The sequence below is a fragment of the Sesamum indicum genome, linkage group LG3 (genome assembly GCF_026168435.1).
Source record: "Sesamum indicum cultivar Baizhima isolate 11 linkage group LG3, ASM2616843v1, whole genome shotgun sequence".
Classification (NCBI taxonomy): Eukaryota; Viridiplantae; Streptophyta; class Magnoliopsida; order Lamiales; family Pedaliaceae; genus Sesamum; species Sesamum indicum.
Window position 1 is genome coordinate 5,672,214 of NC_142659.1, and position 15,402 is coordinate 5,687,615.

At 28.7% G+C, this 15,402-nt stretch overlaps 1 protein-coding gene across 1 annotated transcript; it reads left to right on the forward strand.

The window, feature by feature from the left end:
* The first annotated feature begins 8,590 nt into the window (after window positions 1-8,590).
* Window positions 8,591-12,651, forward strand: LOC105157480 (strychnine-11-hydroxylase). The gene is made up of 2 exons (XM_020692384.2): window positions 8,591-9,552; window positions 11,865-12,651. Exons 1-2 carry the CDS (start codon window positions 8,671-8,673, stop codon window positions 12,552-12,554), a joined length of 1,572 nt encoding a protein of 523 aa, XP_020548043.1. The 5' UTR covers window positions 8,591-8,670; the 3' UTR covers window positions 12,555-12,651.
* The last annotated feature ends 2,751 nt before the right edge of the window (window positions 12,652-15,402 follow it).

Below are 15,402 nucleotides of genomic sequence, written 5' to 3' on the forward strand. Positions count from 1 at the left end.
TTGTTTTTTTTTAAATTAAAAAATTACGATATAGGTGAAGTTGACTATTGTAGGCCTATATTCAAATATTATTAATTTTATCAAATATTACACGTATTTATAGTTATATCAAACTTGAGAAATATTCATTCTGATTTACTCTACTTTTAATTTATATTTTATTTAAAACTAAATTGCATCACCAATTCATTCAATAAGTGATATTATGTTTTGTTATATTTTTTTATTACTATAACTATATTATATGTTGTTGTCGAGTGTGCATAAATTGCTAGTTTTCACGGAGAAAAGTGTGGTAGAGTTGCCTGAATTGTCCACAATGGAAGTCTTGTGGAGAAATGAGGTTTAGTATAATTTACCTCCTTGTTTGCAAATGAACAAAATTAGCCCTATAAAAAGATAATAACAATTTGATCCCTTGCATTTTTAAAAATAAACCAATTATTTAGCTGTCTATGGAGGTAAATTGTTTCATTTTAAAAAATTCAAAGGGATAAATCACTGTATTTTAAGAACATGTGGAAGATAATTTACTATAATTTTTTTATATGGAAACAATTTGTTGATTTATATAAGGAAGTTGTATGCAGTTTTTTCCAAAAATAATTCCAAAACTATCCCCTCTCTCTCTCTTTAATAATAATTTATGTGAATTATAGCTACTTGAAAAGTTTGTGGTGCATGTCAATTTTGGCTTATGATATCTTTGATTGCTGATAGGCATGCCTTATTTTTATTATAACTTGATATTATACTTTCATTTTTTTATATATACTCATTTAATAAACATCAGAAATGTGATTGAATCATCCTCTCAAATTAAATAAATTTTTATTAATGTGCATAAAATAGACTAGTCCCAGATGCCCAAGCGATCCAAAAAGAAGAAAGATACAAGAGGCTCAAGAGGGCCTGACAGGCAGCCTTGGCAGGTGCCCCCTAAAAAAATAAACTGGCAAAGAGAGAAAGCTGAAAGCATCCCCCTACTCGGACCATGATCAAAGCCTAAAAAAATATTCGCCCCAAAAGGCCCACACACGTGGCAGCCACTCTTCGACGTGGCATCTCATGAACCCCGATGTCAACATTCACATTGGACCGCATTAGCCTTAGGAGGATCCTCCTGGCGATTGGGACTCCTCATAAGTGAAGGGTCTCCCAAGACAAAGTAATCAAGAAGGACACTCCCTAACGGCTAGGACTTTTTGTAGATGAAGGAGGTCCCCTAAAGCCGTGAACTCTTGGACAGCTTGGACTCCCTAGCAGTTAGAAGTCCTTACTGATGAAGGATCCTCCAAACAACATTCATCCACTTTCCTGCAAATGGAGGAAACGTGCAAAGCCCTATTGGAAGATAACACCCCTTATAAATATATGTTTATTCTTCCACACTAAGGGCACTTCCAAACATCTTCATGAGACCCTATAATGTCTCTCACAACTCTTTTACTCTCTAAATCATCTCTTTCACTTTCTAAATACTTTTTAAACATTTTCTAAATATTCTCTAAGCACTCCACAAGTATATTATCAAGTGTTCTTACGCTTTTCACCGACTTTATTCACCATATTTCGATTTCAGTTACATTTATTTACTTTTTGGCTTTATTCAATCTCAAATCCAATACTAACTTGGGCATTAGAGTGCTAACACCTTTTTTGCAAGTTCACCTTCAGGAATTTGCATTCGTTTCGACCCAAGCTCTGAGCATAGTTTATATTAATTGGACCCATTTTTTGAACGCGTCACTTCTACTTATAAATTAAAATAATATAAAGTATTTTATGGGTGTTTTAATATACTAGTCGTTATGGCACACCATTCTTGCGTGCATATAATAAATATTATACATAAAAATAAAATATATAAACCATCATATCATATTTAAAGAAAAGAAATAAATAAGTAAATAAAAAAATTAATTTAAGGATATTATAAACATAAAAAATTTGATGTCACGGTATCACAAATTATTGTTTATAAGTGAAAATGAACTTTTTTTTTATTTTAGTATAAATAGATTGTATAGATATATAGATAAGAATAAAAAATTGAGTCGAGGTGGTTGAAAAATATATAAGAAATATTTTTGATAATTTAAAAAAATAGTGTCGCGGTGTAAGTAATTACCCTTTGTGAGTAAAACTTGGGTTTTCTTTTTTGGTACTAGCCATAGTAGCATATTGTCCTTCCGTGCATATAATGAATAATTATTTATATTTTAAAAATATATTATAAATAAGAATAAAAATATATAACTAACACATTAATTTTTAAAAATAAGAAAATAAAATAAAACTAATTTAGGAATATTATCGACACAATAAAAATTTTGATGTGGGTAAAATTTTCATATTAATATAGATAGATAGTATAGAATCTATAGATCATATAGATAAGAGAAGGATTTGCGTAGGGGTGATTAAAAATACAATAAGGATATTTTTTATAATTTTAAAAATTGGTGCTGCAATGTAAGTAACCACTACTTGTGAGTAAAAATGGAGTTTTCTTTTTATATAGTACAGATATAGATACAAAAGTAACAAATATTTTTAAAAAAATATATCTTAAAGTCTAAAAAATGATATCTTTAACAAAATTAACCTTTTAATTATATTACCGTGTCATATTATGATAGTATTTATATTTTATAAAAAATATTTTTTTTAATATTTTTAAAATTTTAAACCAAAGTTTATTAAATTCAGGAAAATTCAGGTCCCCAATCTAAATTTTTTTTTTAGCGGGTCAATTATTGAATTCCGACAAACTCGATCCAAACTCAATCCGTTGATATCTAGTGACCTACACACTGTGGAGGTGTAGCGGAATGTATAGATGAAATCAAACTTCTTATGTAAAAAGATAGGCATTCTCTGTGTCTGTGGTCACAATTTTATTACAAAATTTCCCTACATACCTGTTGTTGCATACACAGAAAGAAGTGGCTGAAATTGATTTTAGTAAAAAAATCATCGAATTTGTTGATATTAGTAAAAAAAAAAAAATGAATGAAAATTTCATATATTAATTTCTGCAATTGACTCAGTACTGATTTATTGAAATTCAAACAAATATTTTTCTAACCAGACTAACCTTATTAAGGTGAAAATATACCTCCCCACATGCATTATCATGTGAAGATATATATAGTGGTAGTTTAGTTAAAAAAATATTTATTTAATCTGCAATAAGCCAATTGTGAGTACTTATGAATTTCTATTTAACTTTTTTTTGCTAATGTAAACTAATTTGACTAACTGGAATCTGTTTATTTGACTAAAATAATGTTAAGAATATTAGATTTAATTTTCTAAACTACAAGGGATTATAGGTGTAATTAAATCAAATATAAAAAAATAGCAATGTAATTATCCCTTTTTTTAAATTAAAATATGATTTATCAAGATTATAATATCATATATATTTTTCGAGACATCAACATCTTATCCATAGAAAATGAAAATATATTTAGATACACAAACGTGAACGGATCGAATTTCGTTCTCACCATGTTGTCGTTTAGGGAGATGGTGATTAGTCGTCCAATACAATGATTTTACGATGTGTCCAAATATTAATATTAAAAAATTAGTGTTGCTTAACACATTAATTTAAAATAAATAAATAAAATAAAACTAATTTAGGAATATTATCGACAAAATTTTTTTCTTGGTGTGGGTTAATTTCATATTAGTATAGATAGATAGTATGAATCATACAGATAAGAAGAAGAATTTGAGTACGGTCAGTTAAAAGTACAATAAGGGCAATTTTGATAATTTTGACGGTGATTTGACGCACACTTCGATTTGATTGGCCCAACCGAGCTTGGGCTACTGATGTCTTATGGGCTGCTCGCAGATGGAGAGGCAAACACTATGTTCTACGGCCTACCGCACTCTTTTGGCCTCGTGTGTGTACCATATTTGGCGTGAGCGCAACATTAGGCGATTTGATGAAGTACATAAAGATACACGCACTGTGGGTGTACTGATGGTTCGAGATGTGCAGCAGATGATTCTTAGTGTAGAATTACCTACTGCTATTAGCACTTGTGCGCTTTATCACTTATGGTGGATTCCTTAGCCTGTCGAGGAAACCGCTTAGATTAAGCAAGATGTATTGTACTATTATACTTCTTTTACTTAATGAAATTTACCTTTACCGAATTTTTTTTTTTTGATAATTTAAAAAATTTGTATTGCAGTGTAAGTAATCGCTACTTGTGAATGAAAATGGAGTTTTCTTTTTATATAGTATAAGATAGCATAGTTATAGATACAAAAGTAACAAATACTTTTAGAAAATTATATCTTAAAGTCTAAAACATGCATATTTTTTACAAAATTAACCTTTTAATGCATATAATATTATAAAAAAGTATGTTATATAACTTATAAGTTTTTATTCAATTACATGTCCACATAATAAATATGTATCATATCATTACTTAAAAAATATTGAATATTATATTAATTATATTATAGATTTGCATATTTTACAGTATATATACATATATATGTTGGATATAATATTTTAAACTTGTATATATTGATAATTTATTTAAAAAAAAAAACACAATATATATAACAACGCAAGCAAAACTTATATAAACTTTTTACTAGTTATGTAAAAAATATATGAATTGTAAATTTATGGAGTTTATACAGATTCTATACTAAATATAAAAATTATAAATTTTGGATAGTGTTTATTTTAAATAAAAAATTTATATTATATTTAGGAGAATGATTGTAATAAGATACGCTAGGGGTGCAAATAATAAGGGTATTTTCATCATAAAAAATTTAGTGTATATCATGAGGGGGCTATTTTATTATATTTTTTTATAGTTTAGGGATGTAAATGTACTTTATGCATAGCTCAGGGATGCAAAGTGTATTTAACCTTTAATTATATTACCGTGTCATATTTATTAAGTTATGATAGTATTTTTATTTCATTAAAAATATATATCTTTTTTAATATTTTTAAAATTTTAAACCAAGTTTATTGAATTCAGGAAGTGTCAGGTCTCAAGTCTAAAACTTTTTTAGCTGGTCGATTATTGAATTCTGACAAACTAGCTCCAAACCCAACCCATCGATGTCTCTAACTGAGACTAGTGACCCCAAAAATTACAAAAGCTACTCCTAACAGCCTTTCACCCCCTAAAATGCGTGCCCCTATTGACTTGGTCAAACTTTCATATAATTTTTTAACAATAGAAACCCTCGGGAGTGTTTCTGTAATTATCAAGAGGTAGAGAGAGTGTCAAAGTAATGTATATGGGGATGTCTAACATAATTCCAAAATTTTTTCATTATTTATATTAATTTTTTAATTCAAATTTAAATTATTTTACTATTTTTTTAATTAAATCTCTATATAAAATTACACCTTTTAATAATTAATCTATTCAATTAATATATTAACAAAATTAATTACTAGATTATGAGCTTAATTAAAAAACTATCACACTTTTACAATTATTTAAAATTATTAAAATAAAAATATTATTTTGTATCCTCTATTTTTACTTATAATTAAATTTTACTAAAATTAATAAATAATAATTCAAAATAATTTATATAAATCATATAAAGTTAGTAAAATAAATAATTTATTTATTAAATATATTTTAAATTATTAAATTAATATTTTAGAAAAAAAATCCCCCCTTTCCTAATCCTACCACCATGCCCACCCTCAACTACGACCTGTACCCTCGCCCCCACCACCCCATTGCAGCCTACAACCTCTCCTCACTTGCACCCATCTTTCGCCGTCCTATGCTATTATCCGACATCAAAATATAGGGGAAGTTATTTTAAAAATGTAGGAAAAAAAATTAAAAAAATGAGGTTTTCTGAAAATATTTAGAAAAGTAAGTAGCACTGTGGTGATTAACCGTAGTGCCACAATTTATATTTTTTTAAAAAAAAAATTATATGCCACCGCGGTGGCTGCTTTTATTTATATATATATATATATATTTAATTTGTGAATTGCAATTCACATTGTGAATTCTAATTACAATTAATATTTGTGAATTGGGCCAATTTGACCCAATTTATAAATTTATTATTTTTTTATTTTTTAATAAATTAATTATATTTAATTAATTTTTAAAATTATATTAATTTTTAAAATACAATGAAACGTACAAATGTAATAGTGCATTTTTTTCTATACAATTTTAAAAAAAAACAATGAACCATACTGATAAGTTTGCGACAATGTTGGAATCCTTCGATTGAAACTCGAGGTCAGAATTCAAAATTTAGAAAAAAAATATAAGAAATTCTTGTGATATTATAAATTATCTTATATAAAAAAATTAGCAATTTACTTTTATTTATTTTTTAAAATATAATAATAAATAAAGTAATTTGTTTTATATTTAAAAAATAAATTATTTTATGTTAAAAATACAAAGAGATAAATTGCTATTTTAAATATAATAAAGTAATTTATTTTATATTTAAAAAATAATTTATTTTAAATATAAAATAAATTATTTTATGAATTGTTGTATTTTAAAAAATAAAAAAAAATAATAAATTGCTAAAAAAAAATTTATAAGATAATAATTTATACATTTATAGTATCACAAGAATTACTTGCATTTTTTTTCTAAATTTTGAATTCTGGCCTCGAGTTTCAATCGAAAGATTCCAACATTGTTGCAAACTTATCAGTATGGTTCATTGTATTTTTTTAGGATTGTATAGAAAAATATACATTATTACATTTGTATGTTTCATTGTATTTTAAAAATTAATATAATTTTAAAAATAATTAAATATATTAATTTATTAAAAAATATAAAATATATATAATTTGTGAATTGGGCCAAATTGGCCCAATTCACAAATATTAATTATAATTAGAATTCACAAATTAAATATTTTTTTTATAAATAAAAGCAGCCAGTGACCGCGGTCGCATACAAATTTTGTTTTTTTAAAAAATATAAATTGTGGCACCGCCGTTAATCACCGCGGTGCCATTTACTTTTCTAAACATTTTAAGAAAATCTCTTTCTTAATTTTTTTTTCTGCATTTATTAAATAATTTCCCCCAAAATATATATGTATAAATGTGTAAATATATTTAATTAAATATGTTTAATTATTATATATTTATAATATAACATATATGTATAATTTATGAATTCTAGTAGAATTTAGTTAAAAAATATAGAATAAATCTTTTAATTTCAAAATTTAAAATAATTCATACAAGTGATAATTTTTGATAATTTTTTTATTTAAATTTATAACTTAGTAACTAATTTTTATTAATATATTAATTGATTAATTTAATATTTTAATTGTTAAGACATGTAATTTCATATAGAGATTAAAAAAAAGTTAATAAAATAATTTAAGTTTAAATTAAAAATTGGTATAGATAATAAAAAAAATATAGGGGGTCGCATTATTTATTTTCATAAATATTACTTTGACACCTCTTCTATCTTTTAATAATTACAGAAATTACACTGACGACATTTTTGTTATTGAAAAGCTAAATTAAAGTTCGACCGAGTCACAACGGCATTTTTGGATTTTAAAAACTATTAGGGACGATTTCTGTAATTTTTGAAAAGACAAAAATAATTTATGTAAAAAAATAATAAATAAATGGGTATAATGTAATTTCCCTCAATGAAAAGATAGGCATTCTCTGTGTCTGTGGTCGTAATTCTATTACAAAATTTCCCCACTTACCTGCTGTCGCAAACATAGAAAGAAGTGGCTGAAACTGATCTCGCCCTCCAAACTATCTATATTTTGATATAATTACTCTCGTAAATTCCATATATATAGTTTGAAAAATTAAATTTAGTGCCCCTGATATTATTCTCGTCTAATAAATAGATCATTTCATTGCTTCAAATTCATCCGAAATTGCTGAGATTAGTTTAAAAATTAAATGAAAATCCATATTTAATTACCTCCAATTGACTTAATACTGACTTATTGCAGGTCAAACAAATCTTTTTTTAATCAAAAGAACCTTATAAAAATGAAGATATATCTCACCTTATGCATTATCACGTGAGGATGTATAGTGATAGTTTGGTTAAAACAGATTTATTTAACCTGCACAATAAGTCAATTATGGTTACTTATAAATTTTCATTCAATTATTTTTTGCTATTATCAACAAATTTAATAAATTTTGACAATTAAGATCTGTTTATTTGACAAAAATAATATCAAAGGTACTATATATTATTTTCTAAATAATAAGGGATTATACATATAATATACATTAAATTTCAAGAACAGAGCGACGTAATTATCTCATTTTTTTAAATTAAAATATGATTTATCAAGATTATACTATCATATACTTTTCGAGACATCAACATCTGATCATAAAAAATGAAAATATATTTTGATACACAATCGTGAATGGAATTTCATTCTTACCATGTTGACGTTTAGGGAAATTGTCATTTGTGGTCCAGTACGTGTTTGATTTTAATATTAAATAATTTTTTATTTAATAATTTAAATTTTTAAATGAGATTTTACATGATATTAGAATTTGTTTCATAGTTTCATACACGCACACACATACAGAAAGACTGATTTATAAACTCTCTAACTTCTGCTACTGCATCTCAATAGCCAAATCATTGTAAGAAAATGAGCTCTGAGATTCCCTTGATCATGTTATTCATCACACTTTTCTTCTTACTGATGCTGAAGAAGAAAAGACAGGTTATGATTTCAAGAAGGCTTCCTCCTGGTCCTAAAAAGCTCCCAATCATAGGCAACCTTCATCAACTTGGAAAGTTGCCCCATCGATCACTTCAAAACATGTCCCAAAGATACGGGGATCTCATGTTCCTGCAACTGGGATCCGTGCCTGCACTAGTCGTCTCGTCCCCCGACATGGCCCGGGACATATTTAAAAACCACGACCTCGTTTTCTCGGGCCGACCACCTCTCTATTCCGCAAAGAGGTTTACTTACAACCTCTCTAGCATCTCTCTAGCACCCTACGGCGAGTACTGGCGACAAGTGCGAAAAATCTTGGTTTTGGAGCTAATGACGGCCAAGAGGGTCGAATCATTTGGCCAAGTACGGGTTCAAGAGGTGGCTCTCACTATGGAGCGTATATCCAGCAATGCTCCAAACGTTGTCGACCTAAGTTCACTGATGTTTCTGCTATCCAACAACGTTGTTTGTCGTGTGGCTTTCGGCAAGATGAGTCCTAGTGATGATAGAAACAGCAGTAGGTTTCAGGAAATTCTTGGTGAGGCGCAGCATTTGATGGGAGAGTTCAACGTTGCCGATTTTTTTCCGTGGATGGGCTGGGTTAACAAGTTTAACGGGGTAGACAGGAGGCTGGAGAAGAATTTCCGGGACCTGGACAGGTTTTTCGACCAAGTAATTGAAGAACATCTTGATCCCATGAGGCCTGAATCAGACAGCGAAGATATCATCGATGTTTTGCTGCGAATTCAGAAGGATCCAAATCAGACAATCAATCTGAGTGATGAACAACTCAAGGGTGTTCTTATGGTAAGTTACTTTCATTTCCTTTTCCAAAATGCTCATTGTTTAACTCTTTCCTATGAACTTCTTTCTTTTTATTTATATATCATGATGATTACATAACCACATCCATGTTTTCTTTCCTTTTTTTTTTTTTTGTAAAAATTATCTATTTGAAAGGTTGCCTTACAAACCCTATCTAAAATCATATTTTACGAAATTAAAACGATCTATACCTACTAATATGATTTGCGAATTTGTTGGTGCATCGTCATGTGAAATATCGTTTGTTATGCATGTTTCATATGAACTGCATTATTTTGCCCTGAAAAGGAGAAGTTTTCAAAAGGCTTATGAGCCGTTTCAAGTTTTTCATTTGCAATCAATGTGGGACGCTTGCTTACATTAATTATATATACAAGATAAAATTTAAAATTAAGCCATCAATTATGTATGCACTTTACCGTATTAACAATCATAATTATCTTGCAATAGAAATTGGATAACACATCTCTTTGTAGGGGATATTTTTTAACGGTCGTTAATTTTAGAGGATAACTGTAATTTTTCAAACAACGAGAATACATTTATAATTAGGACGAATCTCAAAAGTACCCTTTATAAGTTACTCTAAATTTCACCTCTGAAGAAGGCTTAAATGCAATATTGGTCCTATAACTTAAGAAATTTGGTGTTTCGTCATTTAACTTTTTAGGTAGTATCTTGGTCTTACATCTTTTTAATTTTCGCGATTTAGTTCTTTTTTCGTCGAAATTCAGCTTTTTCACCAGAAAAATGCATGTACCTTCACACACTAGAAAAAAAAAATAACTATTGTCTACAATTTTAATAATTATGGATTAAAAATCATGGTAAATTCTTTTTATTAACCAAGATTAAATAAAATGATGCAAAAACATATATTTTCCACCAAGAAAAAATTAAGTTGCTATGGCTTTTAACCATGACAAATATTTTAGCCACCTTTGCAGATACTAGGGCTAACAACCGTAGCATGCCGTGGTCATGAATGACTATTTGCTACGACTATTTTGTTATTAACCATGACAATTAGTCATAATTAAATGTTGCGTTTTTTTGTAGTAACAAGACATTTTAAAATTGGGACTTATGTTCCTATTAGCCCATTCTGCCATATTCAGAGAATAAAATAATTAAAATTTAAAAAATAAGAAAAATATAAAATATTGTTATATAAATTTAAATAACGAAAATATCAAATAATCGAAATTACACAATAAAAATTGCATTTAATTCTCCAAAGAATTTACAAATTCGTGAAATGTGAAACGTGTGAAAATCTTGATTGACTTAATTTTCTCAACCTAAAGTCAAGGTGCAAAATTACGTGAAGAAGTCGGCCATCTTACGTGGTGAAGTCATATCCACAACGTAGCCTGCACAAAGAAATTAAATGACATACTTCCAAAATTAGGCAAAATTAAGTTGACTTGAAATCTTTCAATTAAAAGTTTTTGAATGAATTTAAGTTGTATGAATACGGGTGTATATTTATTTTTATAATAATTTATTATTTTTTATTTCATTTAAATATATTTATTGATCAGAATGATGCATTAAATTAATTTTTAAATTTTTAAATATATTGAATAATATAACAAATTACATATTATAAAAAAGGAAATATGTAATTGATCAACGAAGATTATGAACAAATTACACTTTTAGTTCCGTAGAATAGAAATTCAATATTTTTAGTCCTCTATTAAATTAATTAATTTCTAATAGTTAATTAATCCAAGCATAGTCTAAAAGCAAAATTTTAATTCACAATTAATTAGCTCAGCTCAATTCATTTGCACCTCACCAACCATAAAAACCACTTTCATTGTATTTTTTGTCCTCCAATTATGCATGTTTGACATTTTATTCCTTTATATTAATATTACAGTTGCAAAATAGTCCTGTATATTTTTAATTTTTCAAATTTTGTACATATTTGGTCCTAAAATTTTAAAATCGACTAAAAAGTCTCATATACCTTGCACGTTTAGGTGGAAGACCAGTGGCCAATTTTAAGTTTCTCAGGTCAAATGTATCCCAAATTTGTGAAAATTAAATATGTTTAGGATCATTTACAACCTGAAACACCAAACATACATAGTTAAAAGATGAAAAATACAATTAAACCCGTAAAAACTATATGAATCTAACTCTTGGTTGGAAAATTTCAACCCAGAACGATTGAGTTTGATTGAACCTGATCAATTATATGATATGGATAATATGCTCCTTCTACGACTAATTTCACGGATTTGAATAAAAACTTTCCCTCATTATTTGAACATTCATTGCAGGACATATTCGTGGCTGGAACTGATACTTCGGCAGCAACAATCATATGGACAATGGCAGAACTGATGAGAAACCCCCACGTGAAACAAAAAGCCCAACAAGAACTGAGACAAGCAGCCAAAGGAAAGACAAAAATACAAGAATCTGACCTCCCAAATCTCCCATATCTTAAACAGGTCATAAAAGAGTCATTCAGGCTCCACCCACCCGCCCCGCTGCTGGTCCCGAGAGAAACGACGAAAAGTTGCACCATCGCTAACAGCTACGACGACGTCTCAAAGAAACCAAGAACATCTTCCAATTCCACAAGGGAGACTTGCACCGTTGCCGACAGCTACGACGTTCCCGCGAAAACAAGAGTATTTTTCAACTGCAAGGCGATGTCCGCTGACCCCGCGTACTGGGAGGACCCGGAGAAGTTCTGGCCTGAGAGGTTTATGGACAGGCAGGTTGATTTTAGAGGACAGCATTTTGAGCTGCTGCCGTTCGGTGCCGGGAGAAGGGGCTGCCCTGGTATTAACTTTGCAGTGCCGCTGGTGGAGCTGGCGCTGGCAAATCTGCTGTTTTGCTTTGATTGGGAACTCCCAGAGGGGATGTCAGCGGAGGATGTTGATATGGAGGAAGCACCCGGGATCACAATGCATAAGAAAACTCCTCTTTGCTTAGTTGCTTCCCCAGTGAACTTAGGGTAGGATCGGACTGTATCTTTCATTTCGTTTAATATATTTTCTATTTTCGAATATGTTGTATCTCTTATTTCATTTAATATATATTTTCTATTGTTGGACATATTGTATCTTTTATTTCAGTTAATATATATATATTATATGTATAAAGATAATATTACGTATTTTATTCAAGAATTTTTTTTATACACGTGATATATATGTGTGTATCAGTGTGTGTCACTAAGTCTATTATAGTTTCATGCCTTTTTATTTCTATCATTTCAGTATTCAATACACGATATATCAATATTTTTAAATCAATCAACAAATTCAAAATAAATTAAAAATCAACATACTACGTACACTAAAAGTAGCCTAAATATTTATATCCGTATAACTCAACCTCACAATATTTTAATTATGAGGCCTCAACCGTACCACTCATTGCAATGTTTGAAGACAACCTTTGTTCAAACATTGTAAAGTATAAGTTCATAAAATCTCTTTATTAGTCCCTTTTTTTCACTTGTCACTCATCTCTCAAATTATCATTTACCCATTAGTAAATTTAATTGAGTCGTGTGCAAATCACATATAATTTTTCAATCAAATTGATTGAAAAATGATGATAAAAATTGTCAAAATATCAAAATTACAAAACTAAATTGTAAAAATTAATTTGTTAGAACAAAAAATGACACTCTCATAAATTTCATGATTAAAATTACATTTTTCTGGAGTTCATATATAAAAGAAAACTACCAAATTATACCAAGCAGACCTAAAAAAAGAAGTACACAGTGATGGAAAACGCATGGAGCTAGTATTGAAATTTGGCTCCCATTATTTCTAAATACATACCTCATAAATACATCAATCGACACGAATTAATAAGTATAGATCGAATTTAATTGAATTTGAAGTAATTATACGACAAGCATAATATATTTATGATATAATTAACGTATAGGGTAAAAAAAATGACCAATCATATATTTTATAAGTGTATCAAAATTATTTTATAATTGATTTGATCTAAGCGAAACTAAATTTAAATAATAATTTTTTCCGACAATGAATGCGTATTGAGCAAATTTTAAGTCGGTTGAGCCGTTAAGAAGTCTAATTATAGACTAATAATTAATATTTCTTCCCACGTCAACAAGTTACTGCTTTATATCTATACTACTTTTATTCCCAGTTGGAACTTTATACACAATATCTCTTCATAAATAATGATTCACATAAAACACAACTTTCACTAATCAAAGCAAAGGAGAAGTATACAATAATGTAATAATTGAGGCCAAGGAGACTACCAAGTGGAACTTTTCAAACATAAAAATATCTTTCATAGTACCTTAAATAGAATAAAAATTTGTCTACTTTTTATCGGGTATGGATTGCGTTTGATATGACCCGACCCGACCCGTGACTCGTAATTATAATCGTCGATCATCAAATGCATGGAAGGTTAAGATTTCGATATGTGCACTTATACGAGTACAAATATTTGGCTCTATAAATACTCCAAAATTATTTTTGAGCCAAGAATCATTATTGTATTTAGAGAATATTTTAACAGGCTAGCTTAAGAATTGCAGGATTTTAACCGCAAATCTCCCAACAAGCCTAATGTGCATTCATTTTTTGAGGTCCAAATACTCAAAACTACCCTCGAGGTCCCAGCAACCTCCCCCACCCAGATTAATAATATTCGGGAGTAGTTAAATCTCGACTAATTTACAAAAAAGTAATTTCAACTTCTCTCCCTCCTTCTGAAAAGGATGTACATTATAATTTGTAATTTCATAATTATGAACTTTTAAAATATTCTTGTTAATTTTATTATTCAAAGGGGTAAGACGAAACGAGACTCTCTTAATGATATGAGTTCACTATTGCATGTAACAGTGCCACATATATCTTATTTTCAAGTATTTTATAAACGATTATATAAATATATTTTGATATTTTCTATAGATTCATTTCAAATAGTAAAAATGATCAAATTTTACGTACATCAAATTATTATCAAACACAAAAAGTAAATAAGGAAAGGAGTAGAAAAAATAGCGTATTATGAATTACATTTTCACGCGAAAGATCTATTATTACATCATGGTCAAAATAAAATTTAAAAAAAAATTATTTTGCAGTGATTAATATATGTATAGATAATAGACTTGTAGAAAATACAAATGTGCAACACCAAAATTATTTAAATCCCATTATATAAAGATGGTGAAAGAGAGATTGAATCAAATTTTATTTGAAAAAGACTGAAAGAATAGTAGTGAAAATGATTATTAATGGATTAAATGATACATCCACCCCCCCCCCCCCCCGCGACAAAAATGAAAAGGACCTACTGCAATTAATATATATATATATATATATATATATATATTAGTAGAACAAATCACTTTATTCCCTTGTCTTTTGGGGTCTATGAGCTTTTTGAAAAAACAGGTCCTCCCACTACTGGAATCAGAATCAAGTATTTGGTGGTAAGATGTTTTTACCATTATCTTACTAAAATTATATATTGCATTTAGTTTTAATTATAGTTATATCCCTTTCAAAATATAAAATTATTAATATTTTAAAGTTGAAATTACATTTGCACTTTTTACGAGAATTCTTCTGCAGTCAAGCTCCTTTCTGTCGTTGCAGTTGAGTGCCAGTCTACGTTTCGGCCTGAGAAAAACCTTTGCACGCTTATTTGTTACCTTTTAGAGGCCTACAATTCATAGAAATTGTTTACCTGAGACCGTCCTCATCTATAGGTCCTGACACAAAATTAAAATTCTAACTCTTTTGAAGTGGTATCTCCCCCCCACCCGAAAGGAGGTGTAGACATTCGACTACC